At 45.5% G+C, this 23,775-nt stretch overlaps 1 protein-coding gene across 1 annotated transcript in view; it reads left to right on the top strand.

Moving 5' to 3' along the window:
- Positions 1-22,234, top strand: part of TMEM182 (transmembrane protein 182) — a 45,985-nt gene extending 23,751 nt beyond the window's left edge. Inside the window, exon 5 of the mRNA XM_074991370.1 lies at positions 20,902-22,234. Within this exon, the coding sequence (XP_074847471.1) occupies positions 20,902-21,131 (230 nt within the window). The 3' untranslated portion in view covers positions 21,132-22,234. The remainder of the gene's footprint in view (positions 1-20,901) is intronic.
- Positions 22,235-23,775: the final 1,541 nt, after the last annotated feature.

The following is a 23,775-nucleotide window of genomic DNA, read 5'->3' as shown; positions in this document are numbered from 1 at the left end:
AGAAAACAGAAAGAACTTCTGTGAGGTGCTGTTGAACATTTTGGCAGCATTCTATGACTTACTAAAGGAAATGGTAGAGCTTTGGATGAAGAATGAAGGAAGAAGGAAGAGTGTGCTTACATGTATCCCCTCAGTATAAATGTAGACCAGCACTTCTTGCATCATGCAGACCTGGGATGATGCAGACCTGGGTCCAGAACATTTGCATGAAGAAAGCTACATTTCTGGAGCTTTGTGATCAGCTTGTCTCAACCACCAGCTTGAAGATATATGCATGAAGCCTCCCTTGATACAGCCATCTGTATTTAGGATGCTGTAAAGGTTGATCCTGTCTAGTCCAGCACCCTCAGGACTGCACTGGTACAGAACAAGAGACTTTGCCAAACCACAGAAGGTCAATACTGTTGACCAGCATTACCACTTCCACTGCTCACTGGGTTCTTCAAAGGCATTTAAGGGGTAAATTACAGCTAAATAATAGCACAGAACACTGAAAGGCAGGACTGGTGGCTGTAAACAAACTTTACAGTGCCACCCATGATAAGTAGTCATCTGGCTAACTAAAATCATGCTGGATTACAGATGTTGCCAGATAGGAGAGAGTTCCAGACTAGAGAGGTTCAGCCTGTATTTTGACATCAATTAATAACATGGATGATGTCCAGCTGAAATGGATTAGTTCTGGAAATGGAAAACATTTCCCCAGACAGACAGTTCACTGTATTGAGGCAGCTTCCTAGGCCATTGAAGATTAGAGCAACAAACTTAAATGTATGCTGACATGTTGTTATTAGTTTTAATAAACATGAACGGCCTTAGCAACAGTTTGTGCCTTTCCAGTAAAAATGCTTTTTAAGGGTATACTGTATGTTTTCTCAGGTACGCTTTTGAGCTCCATATTGTGATGGTGGAAGGAGGGAGACACCAAGGCACTAGGATTAGCAGATGCCTTGGCTAGCACTTGGTTCCTCAGAACTTGCACATTGGTTTTTAGAGCAGAAATATCTGCCATTAGTGTATCAATAAACACTAAAATGGAGTCAGAAACTTATCAGGCACAGAGTGGCTTCGGTCCCTTCAGAGTCTGCTGCAGGCTCAGCAGTGGGATTTTTTTCTTTCTTTTGCTCCAAATGTACCAGTGCAGACAATGTCACAAGTCCTTGAGGTGTTATCAAACAACTTCTCTGAGTATGGACCCAGGATTTTCTGCTAATACCGTTTGAAAACCTGCTCTAGGACCATTTTCAGAAACAGAATGACTTTTTAGTCCACAGTCACTGTATGTTGCTGGATCCTTTCAGACTCCATGCTGGATGTGGGGGTAGCAGGGCACCATCCTGGCTGAGCAGGTCGTCATGTACCATGGCTGGCTCTGGGATTCATTTCTGGCTCTGCCTTTGACCTCCAGCATGACCTTGGGCAAACCACTTTATCCTTCTGTGCCTCTGACTCAAAACTTGGTAGGGATTATTATCTCCCCTTCAAAGGACTTTGAGATCTACCTGAGGAAACCCCTGCATAAGAACAAGTATTTACATGAATATCACGTTCTTTAGAAAAATGCATTTGTTCCTCTAGCTCCTACTTCATCAGTCCTTTTTTAAGTTAAGAATTTATGTGAAATCATAAGGTATATTACCTACCTTTAAATGCTTTGTAAACCTTTATGAAGTGATGTTGTAGCCATATCAGTCCCGTGATTTTAGAAAGACAAAGGGGGGGAGGTAATACCTTTTACTATCCAATAAAAGATGAAACATCACCCACCTTGTCTATCTTGTAAAGCTTTATTTTTTTAAAGGCTAAAATTCAGGGGAATTCTGCTCCCTCCCTACCTGCCTTTGCTCATATTTCATAAGGCATTAGTCTGGACTTGTGAGATAGCGGCACATTCACATTTGTGATGAGACAACAGGAAACCAGTACGATCTAGTGGATAGGGCATTGGAGACACTTGGGATGGGTTCTTGACTGCCACTCACCTGCTGAGTGACATTGGACAAGTCATGTCACATCTCCCCATTTCTTCTCCCCACTTCTGTCCATGTCAGTTGTAAACACGTTAGGGAAGGCAGTACCTCCCGTTTGTTGTTTGTACAGTGCACGGGTCACTAGAGTCCTAGTCTAGGCACTATGGAAGTAGCAATAGTAATGAATTGAAGCTAGGAAATTGGGTAAAAGCCCACTTTGAGTTGTCAGGAGTGTTACATAAGAGAATGGCTTGTGACATTGTCTGGACTGGTACGTTTGGACCAAAATACGGCTGCCAGCACCACTGCTAGAATAAGTGTGTGTATGTGTGTGTGTGTGTGTGTGCGTGCACATACTCCTGTGCCTGAAGAAAGTGGAGGCAGGCAGTATGCCCATGGAAAGAATAATGCCAGCTGAATGCTTGAGGAAATGTGCTGAGACAGGTGACCTTGCAGCCAGAGCTACTCTTTTAGCATTCTAGTGCATGCAGCACCAAATGTTTTTTTATCATGCCAGCAGTAAGTAGCCGTAAGTATAAGTATACATTATATAAGTATATGCTATATATAAGTAAGTAAGTGATTTCCTTCTGTGTGAATATATTACCCAAGGAAATGGGAGCATTCCATAACATACTGGTAGTAGTCAAACATATTTATCATGGGCCTAAGCCTGCAAGGTTGTGTGTACCCCCTGAGATTAATTTAGAACTAATTTAGTCCCCAGGAGATTTGCAGAATCAGGCCATGTAGGGGCACTTAAGATGAGGAATGAATTGAGGACAGTTTCACTTTTTTTGCTTAGAGGCTGTGTCTACACTAGCAAGTTCTTTCGGAAAACCTGGCCCTTTTTCGAAGGAACATGCGGAGCGTCCACACACAAAATGTGGTCTTTCCATCCAAAATCGAAAGAACATGGCTCTTCTTCCAAAAGCCCTTTTCCACTCCCAGATCAGGAAGGGCGCATTCTTTCGAAAGCTTCTTTAGAAAAAAAAGCATGTGGAGATGCCCCACGGACCTTTTTTTTTGGAGAGAGCAGTCCTTATGATGCTGGATTTTTCAACCCCTGGCCTGTTCTTTTGAAATGGCGAGGGCTGTGTGGATGCTCTCTTTCAAAAGAGCAGAATAATTTTTTGATCCACTTTTTGTATGTGGACAAGCTCTTTCAAAAGGCGTTTTTGCAGAGGAGATCTTCCGGAAGAAGTTCTTTTGAAAGAGCACTGTAGTGTAGACATAGCCAGAGAGACAGAATATTTGAAGGAAAATGATGTCTTCTTTTTATCTGCTTAGTTAGGGACAAACTCTGCCACAGATGTATATGCCAGCTTTTGTTATTATAAATGAGATCAGGTGCACATATCTAAGAGCAGAATTTGTCCCTCGCTGTCTCCTGTAAAGGCCTCCTGACAATGGTTAGTGTGAGAAAGAAGTCTGAATTAAACTTGAGGACTAAGCCCCCCTCCCCCCCAAAAAAACCCAGATATTATAAAAAGTTGCCCACAAATTAGAGTTTTAATCTCCTAGGCACAAGCAAAAGGCTCACATCACTTTGTCCAGCACCTGTTGTCTTCATGTCTATGTAGTGAAAGATTTGTTCTATAAACAGCCGTTTGCCATTGACAAGTGAAAGGCATTTCTATGTGGGAAGAATGAGTACTAAAGGCCAGCAAACTGCCTCTTTAATTCATAGACATTTCTAAAGGTTCTGTATTCTTTTTCTTTTGCAATATGCGGAAGTATTTGCTTGAAAGAAATTCAAAAGAACAAATGCTTAAAGGCAGAAAAGAGTGACCTCAGAGAAGTCCATGTCTTATCACACTACACAGTGCTGTGTATCAAACGTGTGTTCTTAAAAAATGTAAAATGGAAGGAAAAGGAGGAAAAGCTATTTATTTATCCTAATCTCTCTCTGACATATTTCATGTTCTATAAATAATTTCACCCATCATTCCTGTTTCATCCTTCTGTTTTATTCAATGCTTTGCAAGGGCAAATGGACACCCCACACCCATTTCAAAAGGTCTACAAGCTGAAAAAAATAGTCTACCACAGTCTGAAATGCTGCTTAAGTGTCTTTTTTCATTAAACTGTGAGGCTTTCTTTCTTTCTTTTAAATCTCAGGCATTTTGGCTACAGGCTTGGCCAACAGAATTCAAATCATGACAAATTATCAGCATGATTTTCCCTATAAAGATGTTCATTTTGGTACATTCTTCCTTGTAATGAACTGACATTCCAATTAGACTTGGAATGGATGCTTGCTAGATTTTTATTGGCATGACTAATATTTAGAATGAGAGAGATAATCTAGTGGTGAAAATTTGTGACTACACAAAATAAGATGGAGTATCCATAGCAAATTATTTAACAGGAAATTATTTCCTGCAAACCTCCACAAGTGATATAAACTTTAGCTAAATAAATAATCATTACAAATAAATGACATAATTCGGATCTCACTTATACAAGGTTTTCACTGACTTTGTTATTGCTCATGATTTACACTAGTGAATTAACTTCAAAATTAGGACCAAAGCTTGTACATGTTAGGGAATATACAAAATTATACTGATTTAGCTTGCTGTCCAAGGGGTTTAAACACCAAAACTAGTTATATTTATCTCACCACTTTGCAAAGAAACTGCCTTGAGAAATTATTGTATTTTCGATATGTAAAATACATTACAGATAAACCCAGAATAAACACAAATCACAGCTGCTTGGTAAGATTTTCAATAATTTCTAATCTCTTTGGTTTCCATTTAGTTAAAATACTGGCTTGTGATACTTACACAGACTGTTATGCGATGGGGAGCTCTGCTCACTGGTACCTCCTCCCGGCAGTTCTGTTCTTCACCAGGGCGACGCTCCTTCTTGTGGTTGCACTCCATCTCTTTAGCCCACAGTCCTTCTTGCTTCAGGAGCTATTGCTTCCTGTTCATGAATCTCACTTGCCTTTGGCCGGGTTACTCAGTAGTTTTCCCTTTAGGGGATGTGTGTTCAAGGTGTCCCTTTATAGGCAGTCCTCGTGCCCATTGCTTTATGTCACTCCAGCAGGTGTTGTTTCTATTGCCCTGAGCTATTCCACTCTGCAGAAATTGATAAAGTAAGCCAGGCTTAACCTCTGCTTTGGTTTCCAAATCAGAACCACCTCAGGAGCAGTGAAGGTCTACATTTACATAAACTTTACTGCTCTTATTCCTGGACTTCTTACCATGCTACTTCTCCACTTTCCTCTCGCTCCCTTCAGGTTGGGGAAGGGAACAGGGAAGGGAAGTTCCAACATTGTTGCCAGCCTCCCAACTATTTCCTCACAGACGAGCTTCTTTCTAATTAACTTCTGTCACATGCCTAAATCTACCCCTTCGCACTCTAACTGGCTGAATGGATCCACCTGACTTAATTCAGCTCTCCTAGGGCCAATGAGGGAAGTACGCTCCATCCCGCTGTGATATGTGTCAACAACTACTTAAAACTGATGCAACAGGTTGGCAGCTTGAATATGGCATAAGGCACCATGGTCTCGTGCACAGGTTGTAGGACTGAAAGTCAGAAGACCCATCCAGGTTTTATTGTTGGCTCTGCCACTGCTTTGCTATGAGATTTTGAGCTAATCACTTATGCCTTGCTCTTCAGAGGAGCTGAATACCCATAACAGATGTCAAGAGTAAAGGGCGCATGCTTAGCATGTCTAAAAACCTAATAATTTATCTCTGTGACTCATATCTTTTTTCTATCAAATGGAAATAATTATGCTAATTCATATTTATATTTTTTTTTCCTGGAGATCTCCAAGCACTATATAAATTTTGAATGCTATGTGAAGTGATTCTGTTCATAATTCTGATGTCTGCAGTTACAGAAAACTGTTCTTACATGCTGTACATAAAGTAACAGCTAACTGTGTGAGTCCACAGGGTTATTATTTTTACTTTGTGTTTGATGCAATTTTTGTGATTATCTAACATGTGACTATTTCACACCTTGTTTTGCCAAAAAGATGTGTTGCAGAAACACATTAGGTTGTTTCATCTGAACCTAGGAAATCCTTATATAAGAGCCAGTGCCTAACCATATAAATGCTCAGGGCTCAAGTCCACATTCAGTATGCACAAAGTTCTGAGTTGTTCATTTTTTGCCTGACTTTAAGTCAGCAATTAAATGAAAGATAGAATAACTAAGTAGTCCTTATTACCTGGTAGGGGCACATGTCTTTGAATCAATATCACCAGAGCTACATCTACATGTGAACACTACATCGAAGTAGCTTTTTTCAATGTAGCGACATCGAAATAGGCTATTTCGATGAATAACGTCTACACGACATCCAGGGCTGGCAATGTCGACGTTCAACATCGACGTTGCGCAGCACCACATCGAAATAGGTGCTGCGAGGGAACGTCTACACGCCAAAGTAGCACACATCGAAATAAGGGTTCCAGGAACAGCTGCAGACAGGGTCACAGGGCGGATTAGCACTTCCGGGGCGACAGCTAGCCGCTCCCTTAAAGGGCCCCTCCCAGACACACACAGCCTGCACAGCACGTGGTCCGCAGAGCCATAGGCACGCACACCTCGAGCGACGCAGTCATGGACCCCCAGCAGCAGCAGCAGCAGCAGCCAGAGGTCCACACAGCCACCCCTGCAGGAGCAGTGCTCGCCCTGCTCAATGCCATGCAGGAGGCAGCTGAGCACCTCCTTGCCACAGAGGAGGAGCTGCCCGCAGGGGAGGAGGACTCAACCCCCAACCCTGCAGCACCCTGCCGCCCCCCCCGCCGCACACGCCGCCGGCTGTGGAGCTACCCCACCAGCACCGACTGGTGGGAGCGGCTGGTGCTCGGAGAGTGGGACGACGACCGCTGGCTCCAGAACTTTTGGATGAGCCGGCAGACATTTCTGGAGCTATGCCAGTGGCTCACCCCCGCACTGAGGCACCAGGACAGCGCCATGCGGCGTACCCTCAGCGTCGAGAAATGGGTCGGCATCACTGTCTGGAAGCTGGCCACACCAGACAGCTACCGATCTGTGGGCAAGCAGTTTGGCATCGGCAAGGCCACCGTCGGGGCTTTCCTCATGGAGGTAAGAGGCCCCGGGGGGGCGGGAGGGGGAGGCAGCCCTGGCAGGGGAGAGGAGGGGAGGGGGGCCCTGGCAGGGGAGGGCCACACACACCCTGCACACCCCTCATTGGTGCTCTCCCATGTGCTTCCCCTGCAGGTCGTCCGCGCCATCAACGCCCTGCTCCTCCACAGGCTCGTGAGGCTTGGGAACCCGGATGCCGCCATCGCGGGCTTTGCCACCCTGGGCTTCCCCAATTGCTTCGGGGCTCTGGATGGGACTCACATCCCCATCCGCGCCCCAGAACACAGTGGAGGATGCTACATAAACCGGAAGGGCTACCACTTAGTGGTCCTCCAGGCCTTGGTGGACAGCCGGGGCCATTTCCTGGACATTTATGTGGACTGGCCTGGCACCACCCACGACGCCCGGATATTCCGGAACTCAGGCCTGTGCCGCTGGCTGGAGGTGGGGACCTACATCCCCCAGTGGGAGATCCCTGTGGGGGACACCACCATGCCCCTCTGCGTCATCGCAGATGCAGCATACCCCCTCCGGCCCTGGCTCATGCACCCGTACACGGGCCATCTGTCTGCCAGCCAGGAGTGCTTCAACCAGCGCCTGAACCACGCGCGCCAGGTGGTGGAGTGAACATTTGGGCACCTCAAAGGGCACTGGAGGTGTCTCCTCACCCGCCTTGATGCGGGCCCCACCAACATCCCCCAGATTGTGGGTGTGTGCAGCGCCCTACACAACCTGGTGGAGAGCAAAGGGGAGGCCTTCTTTCAGGGCTGGGCTGTGGAGGCTGGCAGGGCTGATGTGCAGCCACCCGCTGCCCCCAGTCGCCAGGTGGACCCCGAAGGGACCCGGGTCTGGGAGGCCATGCGGGCCCAGTTCGATGAGGCCGCGGGGTGAACGCTGGCAGGCCCCCCACTGCCCCCCCATCCTCCACAACACTCCCTGCCGCTACGCCCACACCACAGAGCACCCAAGAGCACACCCCCCCACTTTTCTTGTAAAAATAAAAGCAGACAGTTGTTTCTCAACTCAAACATCTTTACTGGAACTCTTATTATTATTATTATTATTATTAATATTATGAACAAGACAAACTATGTACAGGGGAAATCTAACTGACAAATATATATACATTATAAAAATCGGGATAACATGAGCGGGGAAGACAAGGAAGGGGAGAACTATTTACATGGGGGGGTAAGGATCAGCATAGTAATGGGTCACAAATACAAACTATTTACAACAAAATAACAATAAACGGTGGGAGTATATATAAAGGGGGTGGGGGGGGGCCACGTCCTGGGCCCCACACCCCTACAGTCCAGCGCTGGAGGTGGGCGGCTGGGATCCCCGCCTCGGCCTCAGCTCTGGCCGGGGCTGGCTGGGGGCCGGGCGGACTGGGAGATACGGCCGGCGAGTGTCAGGTGGCCCCAGGTCCCCCTCGGCGGAATGGCCCTCGGTAGCGGGTGGCGGTGCGACGGCGGACAGCACAGCGGCTGGAACAGCGGGTGGAGCAGCAGGTGGAGCAGGCAGGGCAGGCGCTGTGGTGGCTGGCGCGGCCTGGGGGGCCAGGTAGTCCGCGATGCGGTTGCGGGTCCGCATGTTGGCCCCCCATGCCTCCTGGCGCTAGGCCAGCGCCCGCTCCTGCAGGTGGAGGCGGCGTTCCTCCACCCGCAGCCGCTGCTCGGCGACCTCCAGCTGCCGACGGTGGAGGGCCAGCAGCTGGGGGTCCGTCACCGTCGGCTGGTGGTGCTGCGTCTGCCGTTTTCCCCACTGTGGGGCTGGTCGTTGCTCTGCTGAGGGGCTGGCCTGGAGTGATGGCCCCGGAGGGCTTTCCGGGACCACTGATGCCTCGCTGGCGCTCTCCGGTCCTTCCGATGGTGCAGCTGCGGAACACAGGAGCGGGGGAAGAAGAGTGGAGACAGCCGTTAGTGTGGGCCCCGAGCCGTGGGCCTTGTCCCCCCACCCCTCTGCTGCAGGCTCCCCATCCCCGTCCCCGGGAGATGCTGCTGTGATGGGGTTCATGGGTCCCCCTGCACTGCACCCCGTCCACTGGCAGCAGTGACTCTCACTCAGCAGGTACAACAGGAGGTTTATTAGGCAACAGATGCCCAGTTTCTCACAGAAGCGACAGTACAGCAGTCAGAGACAGTCCTTCCAACCCGTCCTGGGCAGAAGACCCCGAGGGGTGCCCCTCTGGGGTGTAGCTTTCCCCCTCCTCAGGCTGGCTGCCTTCCAGCTCTCCCTTCCCCTAGCCTCTAACTGCCGCCCCCGATTCAAACCCAGCTCGGCTTCTCCCTCCTCTTTGTTCAGGGCAGAGGCGTAACCTGCCAGTTGTAGCCCCAGGATCATCCTTAGCCACTGGGAGCTATTCAGCTTGTTTCTCATATCTAGCCTGAGTCTCGCATTTGCACTCCCCCCACTCCATCACATGCTGCTGCTGCTGCTGCTGCTGCTGGGTGTCCCACCCCCTCCCCCCGGGGGACCCTAGAGGTTCCGCTCCCCCCAGCCCCGGGGATGGGGCATGGCACTGTCATGCTGGGGGGGGCAGGGGCTGATGCACTCTTCTGAGGGACATGTCACTGCTGTCCTTGGGGACCACGGTCATCTGGGCATGTGGAGGGCCCTGGCCATATCTATTACCCCCTCCCCTCAACCCCGGGGGTGTGCACCGGGGGGGTACATACCTGTAGGTCCACTCCCACGGTCGGGGGACACCTGGGGGGCGGACACCCGGCTGGAGCTCCTGGATGGGAGGATGATGTGGAGGCCGGCGTCACTGGAGGAGAAGTTCCTCTCCTCCTCCTCCTCCTCCTCTGGTGCCCCGGGGGTGGGCTCCTGGGGGGGCCCCCAGGGTGCGGGGCTTGCCTCTGGGGAAGACTCCACCTCCGGGGCCTGCTGGGGCTCCTCGGCCGAGGTATCAAGAGTGGCCGGAGGGGAGGAGGTGTGCCGGGGGCCCAGGATGTCCCTGAACTCCCTGTAAAAGGGGCAAGTGACGGGGGCGGCCCCAGATCGGCTGGCCGCATCCTAGGCCGGGGCGTAACCCTGCCGCAGCTCCTTCACTTTACTCTGGACATGATCCGGAGTGTGGGCAGGGTGACCCCGGGCGGCCAGGCCCTCAGCCAGCCGAGTGAACGCATCCGTGTTCCGCCTCTTGCTCCCCATTACCTGGAGCACCTCCTCCTCGCTCCAGAGCCCCAGCAGGTCCCGAAGCTCGGCCTCTGTCCAGGAGGGGCCCCACTGCCGCTTCCCCACCTGGCTGCTGGGCTGTGAGCCCTGACTCCCCTTGAGGGGGGTCCCCTGGGGGCGCTGGGGGGGCTGGCGGGTGGCCATCACGCCGGGTGGGGGTGTGTGTGGCTGCGGAGGAGCGTGCAGGCTAGCCGCCTGTTACTGCTGCTGCCTGCACGCTCTCTCAGCTTCCTGCACAGGAAGGCAGGGGGCGGGGAGCTTTAAGGGGCTGCTCCACGTGGCCACCATCGAGCTCAGGGGCTGGAGAGGGCATCTCTCAACCCCTCAGCTGATGGCCACCATGGAGGACCCTGCAATTTCGATGTTGCAGGACGTGTAACGGCTACACGTTCCCTACTTCGACGTTGAACGTCGACGTAAGGCGCTATTCCCATCCCCTCATGGGGTTAGCGACTTCGACGTCTCGCCGCCTAACGTCGATGTTAACTTCGAAATAGCGCGCAACACGTGTAGCCGTGACGGGCGCTATTTCAAAGTTGGCGCCACTACTTCGAAGTAGTGTGCATGTGTAGATGCGGCTTATGTGTTAAGTAAGGGTAACAGAAGGAAAGTTGCAGTAAAACCCATAAGATTTAAACATATGCTTAAAGTTTAGTGCACATATGTGCCTTACTCAGCTGGGCTAAAAGGAAGCCTCCATCCCTAATGTCAGAAGTTTCCAAGCAGCTGACTTAGGGCAGGTCAACGCTGCAAGGATAGGTTGACTTAAGCTATGCAATCTGAGTTACATTAGTAGCATAACTTAAATAGACATAGCTTAGATGTACTTGCCGTAGGGTCCACACTGCAGGGTATGGGGAGTCAACAGAAAAAACTGTCCTGTTGACTCCCTTATTCATCTCATTGTGCTGGAGTACTGGAGTGGACAGGAAAGTGATTAGGGGTTGATCTAGTCATCAGAGGATGGATCACTGCAGTGTCATTCCAACCCGTAGTGGAGACAAGCCCTTAAAGATAAAGCAAATGCTGTATGTTGATGATCTGCTTTTCAGATTCTGACATTTCTATTAATAGAGTTGTTTTTCTCAAATGTGTCTAGTACTGCAGAATATAGACTAAACGGTCAAAAATGAGGTTTACCTCTTACTAAGTTCTGCTCAGCAACCATTGTATATTCTCTTCTATGATGGATTTAAGTTCTGAGTTGTCCATTTTTTCTGATTTTAATTCTGCTATTAACTAAAGATAGAATAGCTAAATAGATTTTGTACCTGTTGGGGGCATTTAGAAACAATAAAAATGGCCTTAGGGCTTCTGATAACAGACGTGGTTTATATTTTGTCCCTTTCTTTTCCTTCTCACTTTTCCAAAATGATTTTTCTCTCACATTTTCTTAAGTAACTTTCCCTGCATTAAAATTTGGCATAGAAAAGTTTTAATGCCCTTCAGTGAAATCACACGAGGATACCTGAGTTAATCTATATTGCTTCAGTCGCCTTATGCAATTTTTCTCCCCTCTCGACAGCTAATTAGGGTTAGGACTTTACTTAACAATTCGTAAGCGTTGTTTGCTATTGCTGTAAATATGAAGGGTGCCGATAATAAGATATCACGTGTTCCAGGAATCAGTCATATTTAATGCCTGCAGCTCTAACCATGTTATCTAGTACATAGCTGAACAGTGCACTAGAGATTGAAAGTGCTAGAGGTACACGACTAGTTATTTTTAGCTGTTGTTACGATCAAAGCTCTTATATCGCCACTTTTCATTTATCTTTACTTATTGTTTTACTTAGTCTTGATCTAGGCTGCCAATTGAGCAACAAACTTTTGTCATTCACAAGTGCTTAATCCCCACCCCCACCTGGAAAAAAGTTTTGATGTGGCAAGTGGTAGTGTAAATGGCTCCTCTCCACAATGCACACCCTGCTCATGGGGGCGGGGATGGAAGTATTTTGTCTGAAAAATGCCAACAAACAGCATTTACACTGCCCTACACGTATCGCTAAAAGCTGTGTAGTGTAGTCAGAGCCTTAATCTGGGTAAAATACATCCCTGTGGAAAGGGCCAGCTCAAGCCCTTGAGCTACTGAGGGATTTTGAGGGACGTAATAGATATATTGATATATATATTGTTATATAACATAATTTATTGTGTTGATATAACATGTAGGCCCCATGTAGTAAAGGTCCCCTGTTCTTGGCAAGCAACTTTGGTTTCAGACTTAAACTCACTACACCAAACACATTTCTTGCATGTTATTTATCCAGGAGGGGTAACATAAGATATCTACAGGAAGGTCATAACTTATCCAGATTCAATTATTGTAAAAATGTGTGTATTGCCTAGGGAGGCTGTGGAATCTCCATCATTGGAGATTTTTAAGAGCAGATTAGGCAAACACCTGTCAGCTATGGTCTGGTGCTTGGTCCTGCTATGAGAGCAGGGGACTGGACTTGATGACCTCTCAAGATGCCTTCCAGTTCTATGATTTGACATTTCTATGATTCTAACCATGGCAAATCATCAGAGACAACTACAGACAATCAAAACCATTTGGAGATAGGCTCTGACTCCCTGGGTGCTCTGGGGCTGGAGGACACATGGGGAAAAAGTAGTGGGTACAGAACAGCCGTCAACACCAAGATTCCCTCCATCTGCCTCCCCCCACATGCCTTTCATGTGCCAACAGTCCTGTGCTTACCTACTGGTCCTCTGGCCTCTCAGTGTTCCAGAATTCTGAACAGCTTATTCAAAGTGTTCAGGCTGTGGAAGGGAGAGGAGGAGCAGGGACGGGGAACTCTGAGGGCAGGAGGTGGGGAAGAGGCAGGGCAGAATTGGGGCAGGGCTTGGGAGAAAGGATGGAGTAGAAGTAGCACCTGCAGCTGGGAGCTGGGGGGAAAGAGGGTTGGAAGTCAAGCACCTTCCAGAAAAAAATGAGAATTTGGCATCTATGCACTTGGAGGCAAACAAAACACATTACAATAGACAGGAGACTGCCCCGTCTTTGTTCATAGACAGGGGATTGCCCTATCTATGAATAAAGGTGGAGGACTGTTTCAGTATAACATACCACACTCTGTATCCATTTACTGAGGAGATATATTCTAGAGCAGAGGGATGTTCATGAAAGTTTGCACCCTTGTTTCTATAAAACCAATCAGCTTTCCAATAGACTGAGCATTGAAGAGAATACATACTTTACCATGTGGAAAAAGCAACCATTATTAAGTTTAGGCCCTAGTTTGCCTTTTATGATTTTGCTTTGTTTCATAACCACTTATTCTACCACTCATTTTGTTCTAGAGGAATGTCTAGTCCTTCTTAAATAAACATCTTGTTTTAGAAGAAGTGCTGTTTATCATATAAGCCGTGTCTACATGTGCACGCTACTTCGAAGTAGCAGCACTAACTTTGAAATAGCGCCTGTCACGGCTACACGTGTTGGGCACTATTTCGATGTTAACATCGACGTTAGGCGGCGAGACGTCGAAGCCGCTAACCCCATGAGGGGATGGGAATAGCACCCTACTTCGAAGTTGAACATTGAAGTAGGGCACGTGTAGCCGATCCGCGTCCCGCAACATCGAAATAGCGGGGTCCGCCATGGCGGCCATCAGCTGAGGGGTTGAGAGACGCTCTCTCTCCAGCCCCTGCGGGGCTCTATGGTCACCGTGTGCAGCAGCCCTTAGCCCAGGGCTTCTGGCTGCTGCTGCTGCAGCTGGGGATCCATGCTGCATGCACAGGGTCTGCAACCAGTTGTCGGCTCTGTGTATCTTGTGTTGTTTAGTGCAACTGTGTCTGGGAGGGGCCCTTTAAGGGAGTGGCTTGCTGTTGAGTCCGCCCTGTGACTTTGTCTGCAGCTGTGCCTGGCACCCTTATTTCGATGTGTGCTACTTTGGCGTGTAGACGTTCCCTCGCAGCGCCTATTTCGATGTGGTGCTGCGCAATGTCGATGTTGAACGTCGACGTTGCCGGCCCTGGAGGACGTGTAGACGTTATTCATCGAAATAGCCTATTTTGATGTCGCTACATCAAAATAAGCTACTTCGATGTAGGCTTCACGTGTAGACGTAGCCATAGTCACAGTGAGTGAAGGTAAAGCTAGTAGATTAGGGTGAAGTGCTCCTGTGGGGCATGGGATCTGGAATTTCTGTGAGAAGCCAGTGTCAGGGATTGGATATCTCAGGTAACACTTAAGAGGGGTGTGATATGCATCTTATTGTTCACCTGCAGGACAAAGCTGGCATAGCCTGGAAGGGGTGCTTGAATGACAGACAGGCTGGTGATACTAGGGAATTAACATTCAGCCTCTATGGGCAAGGCCACCTCTCACTAGAGGCAGAAGGTAATAAAGTGACTCAAGGTCTTGGGTATCCTGAGAATAGTCACATTTGACCATCTGCAGAGTGTTAATTTCATCATTTATATGGATTTTGTCACATTATTATTGCAGCATCTTTCAAAATCTGGGTACTGACTGGGGCTAATGCCATCTCTGCTGTACACCATTAATGTGTTTGACACTGAGATTTTTATCTCATTACTCAGAGAAATACTAGACCTTGTCCTCTATAGCTCTGTTTGGTTCCAATTTTGCCCTAGTCTTCTGCAGTATCTGTTATTGTTAGGTATTCTTGCTCCGTTTCACTTTCATTTGGAGAGTCTGCATTTTGATTTCTTGTTGTGCACGTTTTGCCCTGAGGTGATCCTTATAGCTCTGATTGAGTCACTCACACCAGCTGTATGTCTAACACAACATTAGTATGAAATTTAATCGAGATTAGGTTTATGCAACATTTTGGTTAAAAGATTTTCAAAATTTAATTTAAACCTTGTAAGGTTGGGTTTTTGACTTTGTCATGAAATTAAGCACTTGGAAAATAAGTAATCCCGAATGTGTATTTCATAGATGGACAGCATGTATAGAGATCTGCCTCATACTTTATATAGCAATTTTGCTTGCCTTCAATCTCATTAAAATTGCAGATCCTTTGGGAATTTAAGTCGTGGTTTGATTGTGCCTCAGGTTAACCACTTGAGCTCTCTTTTGGTAGAATCTACTTTTCATAAACTTTAAACAGTTCTGAGTTCTCTCTTGTCAGATCTTCATAAAGCATTGTAAAAGTATTGTGTTTTGGCAATAAAGGATCCTGTCAATTCACTTAACTCTCTGACTTCGGGGTGACTAATGATTCCAGAATAGAGTTGAGCTAATTTTAGATCTTTCATGTTTATGTAATTGATAGCAATTGATTTCACACTTGGAGACCTGGAAAACCAGGCTCCGGCTATAAAATAATATACTTCAAGTTTTCACAAATGTGCTGCCACATTCCAGAAAAGAGTATCTGTCTGGAAATACCCTTATTTATTTAATAACATGCAGCACTTGTTTTTTTCAAAGTATCACTAACAGTAAGTCTCCCAATAAACCTGTGAAATAGGGAAATATTATCTCCATTTTGCAGATGATGCACATAAAAATTCAGGTTAAAATTTTACAGAAAATGTCGGGTGCCTATCCTTGCTCTGATTTTTTCAGACATGGCCGGCATTCACTGTGCAAATTGAAATCACAGGATGCTGTGAAAACTAGTACCTGAAGTGGCTCAAAACGGGCACCCAACATATCAATATACTTGAGCTTAATTTATTTTTTTCAACCAATTTATCAGCAGTATTTAGATAAAACCCAGAAGAAACCATTGACTCCCACTCCCCTGCGCTTTTCTGTAGCGTCTCTTGACTGTCACATTTTGTTGCAAACTTCCCCATGAATGTGTATTCTTTTTATGTTATTGAACAGTGGGATCTTCATTTTAACATCATTGAATGGAGATTTAATAAGTAGTATATTCTTCTAACATTTTTAGCATTTGAACAAATGGAAGGCAGCAAATTGAGGGATGGTCCTGTAATCTCAGTGTAGCTGGAACTCCTACTGTCATAAATGGGAGTCTCGAGTATGCAAACAACTCAGGATCAGGACCTTACCTGAATGGATGATCTTCCACTCTGACCCAGCATCCAAGCTGCAGAGCTGCATCACTGAAAGACGTAACACTCCATTGGAGGAATAAACTGTAGTAGTGGGAATCTAACCAATTCATCAGCCAGCACTGGTGGTGTTTTGGCTACACCTACCTGTTTCTGGTACCTAAAGTAGTAGCAAAGTGATTAACTAAGTTTGCAGGAAGCATGTTGACCCGCAGGAGCCTTCTGAAAGGGGTTTGAGAGGGACAGAAGGCGATCCCCTGCTGAACAAATCAGGTGAGAGCTTTTGGGTGAGTGAGTTTGCTGGACTGTTTGTTCGAATTTGAATTTCAGTTTCTGTTTGATTTCAGTTACTGTGGCGGTTCGTGTGAGCCCCTCACCAGTGGGTAGAAGGGACCAAAGAGCGAAGGTTTTAAAAGCCAGAGGCCAAGTGACCAGCCGGGGTGTGTGACCACTCAAAAGAGGGCCGCTAACGGGACTTTGTGAGAGTCCTGCTATGGTTAGGAAGACTCATATCACCTGTGCCATCACTGCTCCTGTCCTATCCACCTGATCCTGTAGCCAGACAGACCACCTGACTCTGGATGCCTCGACCTAGACACTGCTATGGTTTTGTAGGTGCTGTGTCTCCCATTTCCCACGTACAGAAATCCAGGCCGGGCAAAAACATCCAATGTGAAAAGTGCCTGCTGGTGGAATCTCTCAGAAAGCAGGTGGGAGAACTGCAGGAGGAAGTGGCTAGACTGAGCAGCCTCTGAGCCCACAAGAAATTTCTTGAGATTATCCCTGTGGAGACATCTAAGGCTGAGGTATCTATTCAGCTACAGAGCATGGCAGTCACACCACTGGTGGAGGAGAAGATAGCTCTGTCTCAGAGGGGCACTGGCAGCTGGGTACTTCTTGCAGCAGGTAGTGCTCCATCCCTGCTCCCAATTCTCCCACCACGGTTCTGGAGAACCATTATGCTTTCCTGGATACCAGGGCTGAGGAATCATCCCCTAAGGAGGATGAAGAAAAGCCATGTACCCCCCGCCCCCAGGCTGGGAGTTCTGCAACCCCCAATGTGAAGACGAAACACAGTGTAGTGGTGTTTAGAGACTCTTCTGAGCGGGATAGTGGCACCCACCTGTCATCCTGACATGGTGTCTTGGGAGCTTTACTGCATGCCAGGGACCCATATCTAAAATGCTATGGAGGGATTGTTCTAGATCTTCCAGCCGTCTGACTACTACCCCATGAGACTCATCCGTGTGGGATCAAATGATATTGCAAGGTCCCTGAGAGGCCTCTTCAGCCTCTGAGTCAGGTTGAGGCCACTGCACCTCGGTACAGCAGAGATGGGGTTCACCTATCTAGGAAGGTTTCCAGATCTGAAGAAGTGGGTCTGTCCCATGAAAGCTCACCACCTAATAAATTATTTTGTTAGTCTTTAAAGTGCTACATGACTGCTGGTATTTTTGTGAAGATGCAGACTAACAAGGCTACCTCTCTGTGACAATCTAGGAAGGGTAAGGGTGTTTGAATACAGACTGGCTAAACCTACAGTAGGTCTACACAGCATAGTTATTTTGAAATTACAGCTGTTACTTTGCATCTTAGAATACTTAAGGAGCTGATAGAAGAGGTATCTGAGCCGCTAGCTATCACTAGCCACCCAGCTACTAGTTGTGGAAGTCAGGAGAGATTCCAGAAGAGTGGCAAAGGGCAAATATAATTTATAAAAAGGGTAATAAGAACAACCCAGGAAACTACAGACCAGTCAGTTTAATTTCTGTGCCAGGAAAGATGATGGAGCAAATATTTAAGGAATTTATTGGCAAACATCTGGAAGATAATAAGGTAACAGCATGGATATCTCAAGAACAAATCCTTTCAAACCAACCTGGTAGCTTTCTTTGATAGTATCACAAGCCTTGTGGATAAAGGGAAAGTGGTGGATGTGGTATACTAGTCTCTAGTAAAGCATTTGTTACAGTGTTACAAGACCTTCTTATCAGTAAAGTAGGGAAATGCAACCTAGATGAGGTTACTATCAGGTGGGTGCATAACTGGGGGGATAACTGTTTACAGAGTGTGTTATTAATGGTTCACAGTCATGCTGTAAAGGAATAGTAAGTGGGGTTCTACAGAGGTCAGTTCCGGGGCCAGTTTTATTCAATATCTTCATCAATGATTTAGATAATGGCATAGAGAGTACACTTATCAAGTTTGCAGATGATACCAAGCTCGGAGGGGTCAGAATTCAAACTGATCTGGACATACTGGAGAAATGTTCTGAGGAAAACTGTATGAAGTTTAATAAGGACAACTGCAAAGTAGTCCACTTAAGAAGGAAAAATTGGCTTCATACATACAGAATGGGAAGTGAATGTCTAGCAAGTACTGAAGAAAGAGATTTGGTGGTCATAGTGGACCACAAACTAACTATGAGTCTACAGTGTGACAGTATTGCAAATAAGCGAACATGATTCTGGGATACATTACTAGGAGTGTTGTGAGCAAAACATGGGGAATAATTCTTCTGTTCCAATCTGTGATGATTGGACCTTAATTGGCATACTATGTCCAGTTCTGGGCACCACATTTGAGGAAAGAAGTGGAGAAATTGTAAAGGGTTTAGAGATGAGCAATTAAAATGATTAATGAGCTAGAAAATATGACCTATGAGAAAAGACTAAAAGAATGGGGTTTGTTTAGTTTGGAACAGAGAAACCTGAGAGGGGACGTGATAGCAGCTGTCAGGTACCCAAAAGGATGTTACAAGGAGGAAGAAGAAAAAAAAAATTCTCCTTAGCCTCTAATGATAGGCCAAGAAGCAATTGGCTTAAATTGCAGCAAGGGAGATTTAGGGTGGATATGAGGAAAAAAATTCCTAACTGTCAGGGTGGTTAAGTAGTTGAATAAATTGCCTAGAGTAGTTGTAGAATCTCCATCATTAGAGATATTTAAGAACAGGTTGGATACATATCTAACAGGATGAAATAGATGGTGCTTCATCCTGCCATGGGGGCTGGGGATTGGAGTTGATGACCTCTCTAGGTCTGTCTTAGTTCTAGTATTCTCTTATTCTGTGTTGCTATTTTTCCATTTGTAAGCAATCCAGGGGATCCCCAGAATGGTGACTGGGGGAAAAACCTATGTGTATTAAGGTGGATTCCTTTTAGGAGGCTATTGTAAATTTGATATAAATATTAACATGTAGCTCCATGTTTATTATTAACACTTTTAGGTTTTTTGTATTTCTGCCCTACTCCGAAGAGAATTCTGGGGAGTTTTTCAAGTGAAATGCAACAGGATTTGCTCATAAAGGCTATTACAGCATTGGACACTGTCTAAACAATGCCAAATGTTGAAATCATCTACTATTTTGAAGCATCTCTTATTCCTTCTGCAACAAGGAATACAGAGATGCCAAAATAGTGCACCCATTATTTTTGAAAAAATATTTCAAAATAACGGATGTGTTTCAAAGATATGGATATGGATATGGAACCTTCTTAATAGAATACATCCTAAATAATGCCATTGACGTTAGGGGATGCAGGACTTTCCCCTCCCATTCTCTCTGTCCACACTCTTTTCACATCCTATATAAGATCTAGACTGATATGCCCTATATAAAACTATGGTACGCCCACATCGTGAGTACTGCATGCAGATGTGGTCTCCTCACCTCAAAAAAGATATACTGGCATTAGAAAAAGTTCAGAAAAGGGCAACTAAAATGATTAAGGGTTTGGAAAGGGTCCCATATGAGGAAAGGCTGGAGAGACTGGGACTTTTCAGTCTAGAAAAGAGGAGATTGAGGGGTGATATGATAGAAGTGTATAAAATCATGAATGGTGTGGAGAAAGTGAATACAGAAGAGTTATTTACTTGTTCCCATAATAGACGAACTAGAGGACACCAAATGATATTAATGGGTAGTAGGTTCAAAACTAATAAAAGAAAATTTTTCTTCACACAGCACACAGTCAACCTGTGGAACTCCTTGCCGGAGGAGGCTGTGAAGGCCAGCACTCTAACAGAGTTTAAAGTAGAGCTTGATAAATTTTTTGAGGTTAGGTCCATAAATGGCTATTAGCCAGGCTAAAGTATGGTGCCCCTAGCCTTTAGTCAAAGGCTGGAGACAGATGGCAGGAGACAAATCCCTTGATCATTGTCCTCGGTTCACCTCCTCTGGGGCACCTGGGCCTGGCCACTGTTGGCAGACAGAATACTGGGCTGGATGGACCTTTGGTCTGACCCAGTATGGCCGTTCTTATGTTCTTATGAGAAGAAATCCCTGAACTTGAGAAACAGTGAGGTATCTCTAGAGAGTCTTCAGGGATTCAAGTACAATACAATAGCTACCCAGCCAGATCCAAGACATAAACACGTTTCTGTTTCACTTCATTGTAGCTTTAAACTGTACACCAGAACCAGGAGCCTTCTTGCAATTTGCTCCCTTTGGGCTGATGCTCCTCTGTGCTTCTCCCATGCAGTTTAAGAACAAAAAAATGGGAAGTCAATACCACTCAGAGCAGCAGTAAGCAAAAAATATGGGGATATGTGCTTAGAAAAGAAGAATGAATCATGACTGATTTGTTCTTATGTCATACCATAATAAGGAAATCTAATAATTATGTATTTTATGTGCTGTAAAAGTAAATCTTTAATGTTTCTTTTTCAGGCATCTTGTTTTCACTCGTGGTGGTGATGTATGTCATCTGGGTCCAGGCAATGGCTGATCTTGAAAACTACATGAACATGAAAAAAATCGATTGTCCAGACTTTGCTGCTTATGTGCGCTATGGCTGGTCTTTCATACTGGCTCCTATAGGAATATTTTTTGCTTTGTTTGCAGGAATGCTGTTCCTATTAGTAGGGCATACTATTAAAATACACTCAAATGGCTACTAATGAGTATACTGGGATTGTGGTAAAACTTTTAAACTGGAACACAAATGATGTATGTTATTGCCACCACTACTGTATGGAGTGTATAGAGGCAGTTTTAGAATTGCTTAAATTATTTGTTTAATTAACAAGGTTCGGGGGTAGCCATGTTAGTCTATATCTTCAAAAACAATGAAGAGTCCAGTGGCACCTTATAGATTAGCAGATATATTTGGGCATGAGCTGTCATGAGTAAAACTCACTTTATTAGATGCATCTAATAAACTGTTTTCTACCCATGAAAGCTAATGCCTAAATATATTTGTTAGTCTTTAACGTGCCACAGGACTTCTCATTGTTGAATTAAGATGTTCCTATTGGATACAAAACTCAATCTAGCAGGGGAAAAGACCCTTTCACTCCTTTCCAATTTCCTTAGCTCTGTATGGAACAGTTCTCTACATAACATTAGTTGCAGCATTAGATCTCCTTGCAAATGCAGTAGGGCAACTCCCTCCCCAAACAACATAAAAAAAAGGGCCAGATCAGGGTTTTCTTAGCCATTTATTTTGTGTCACTGTCAGAAGAAGTCCTAACAGAGAATAGTAAAGACATAGAAAACAAGTGTTCAACAGAGTAATTTAATCACCTCCTCTCCCCCTTTCCATAATTTTCCTTTGCTTTAATATGAACACACAATTCGGCACTTAAAATAGAATACAGTTCATGCAGTATTCATATAAACGGAGCAGTAGAGAAGACTATTCCAGTGAATAATGATTCAGGGCTAGTATCTACATGTAATAGCTTAATAATCAATAAATATGCTAAGTTTTATTGCTCTGTGAACATTTGAAAGCTGTATTATCCTGAAACCTGTGTTCATTTGTTGCATGGTTCTCTAAGCCAAAATAATATAGTTAAACAACTAATGAAAGGTATGCCAGAATTATATAATAAAACATATTATTGTTATTGTGCAGCTTTTTTAAATCAAATTTGTATCTGGACATTCTACAGGCCTGTTTAATGACTGGCTTTTTTCAAACAATATCTGGGATCTACATACTTTAAATAGTAAAAAATTGCTATATAATGAGTTTTTTAATTAAAAAGTTTATTATGAACACAATATAAAGTGCTTGAATGTTTGTCTTCTTCAGCTCACCATTTTCTAAATATTTGCATATGAAATATACAATGACAGACCAAATCCTGTGAAAGCAATGAGACCAATGCTGAAACCTATGATAGCAGCGTGCCACTGAATTTTTTATGTCCCTCTGCAGAATGAATTGTTATGAACTTCAACATGGAGATGAAGTGCAACACGTCACCTCCATATTGATACACATAACAAAATTCATTCTGCACATGGACAACCTGTAGCAGGGTGGGTCCAAGAGGAATGTAAGCAACGGAACTGCTCCAGTGAGGAGGGACTCAGCATTTGGACCTACCTCATACGACTGGTGATAGGTGGCTGTATGTGTTTGTGCATGTGTGCCTGAGTATAGGTGTCTGTATTCTTTGAGTGGAGGGGCAGAGTTCTAATATTAGGGAAATTTCTTTTCGTTCGTACTAGTTCTAGTTGAAGTTCAACCCACTGGAGAGCACATGGGTAGAGTTTGCACGTTGTATGCAAACAAAATGCCAGGTAGCCTTGGGATGATGGAGAAACATAAAGATTGTGTGTCAATTCCTCTAGTGCCCAGCACTTCACTCCACAGCGGTTATGAATACTAATGACATCTCTAAATGTCAGGAAAAGCTGTGTCCGCTTAGACATGGTGTCTGTTGTTTCCACTTCAACAACAATCCGCATTAACACACCCTGACCCATGATCCTGTTCTGAATTACATGATCACATGGTGCTCTTGTACCGATGTGAGACCTGGCATTCTAAAAAGTTTTCAGATCACAAGTTACAGACATTCGTAAACAGATGCCTGAGATACATCCTTCACACCAAATGGCAAGACTTAGTCAAAAATGAGGAGTGTTGGAACAGAGCAGGACAAGAACCTCTTGATGTTCAAATCAAGAGAGGAAAGTGGGGATGGCCAAGCCACACTCTCAGAAAACCATCATCCAGCATAGTCTGTCAAGCTCTCAAATGGAACCCACAAGGAAATAGCAAAAGAGGAAAACCTTGGACAAAGTGGAGAAGATCTACTGAGACTGAAGGACAACAACTGGGGTACTGCTGGAATCAGCTAGAAGTTTTGTCCTGAGACAGACTGAAGTGGAGGAGACTTGTAGATGACCTAAGCACCACCTGGAGTACAAAGGTTTAAGTCAAGTAAGTCATGGGGTTTCTCAAATAATACAGTAGGTCCTTTTTTTCTTATACAGGCTTAGATCATGAATAGTAATTGTGTGAGTCAGTTTGGTGGTCAAGATCTATGGTACTAGCAAACACTGGCAAACTTCGTCCAATGCTCCTCGGGAGGGAATCCTTCACCACAAGACTTTCAGAGGTCAACAGAGATGACACACTTCCCTACTGGCTTTAGAAGCCGTGGTAAACTGAGATGCTTCCGAACTGAGCTCCTTCCTAAAACCTTTGTGCAGCTGCAATTTGCAGATTCTTCAAGAAATGAGCCAAAGCCTCCTGTGGAGTCTTTAATTCAGCCTATGTGCGTTTTGAGGACACTTTCCATCATG

This window comes from Carettochelys insculpta, chromosome 1 (genome assembly GCF_033958435.1).
Source record: "Carettochelys insculpta isolate YL-2023 chromosome 1, ASM3395843v1, whole genome shotgun sequence".
Taxonomy (NCBI): domain Eukaryota; kingdom Metazoa; phylum Chordata; order Testudines; family Carettochelyidae; genus Carettochelys; species Carettochelys insculpta.
The sequence above is the reverse complement of the archived record's forward strand: the minus strand, read 5'-3'. Positions and strand labels throughout refer to the sequence as shown.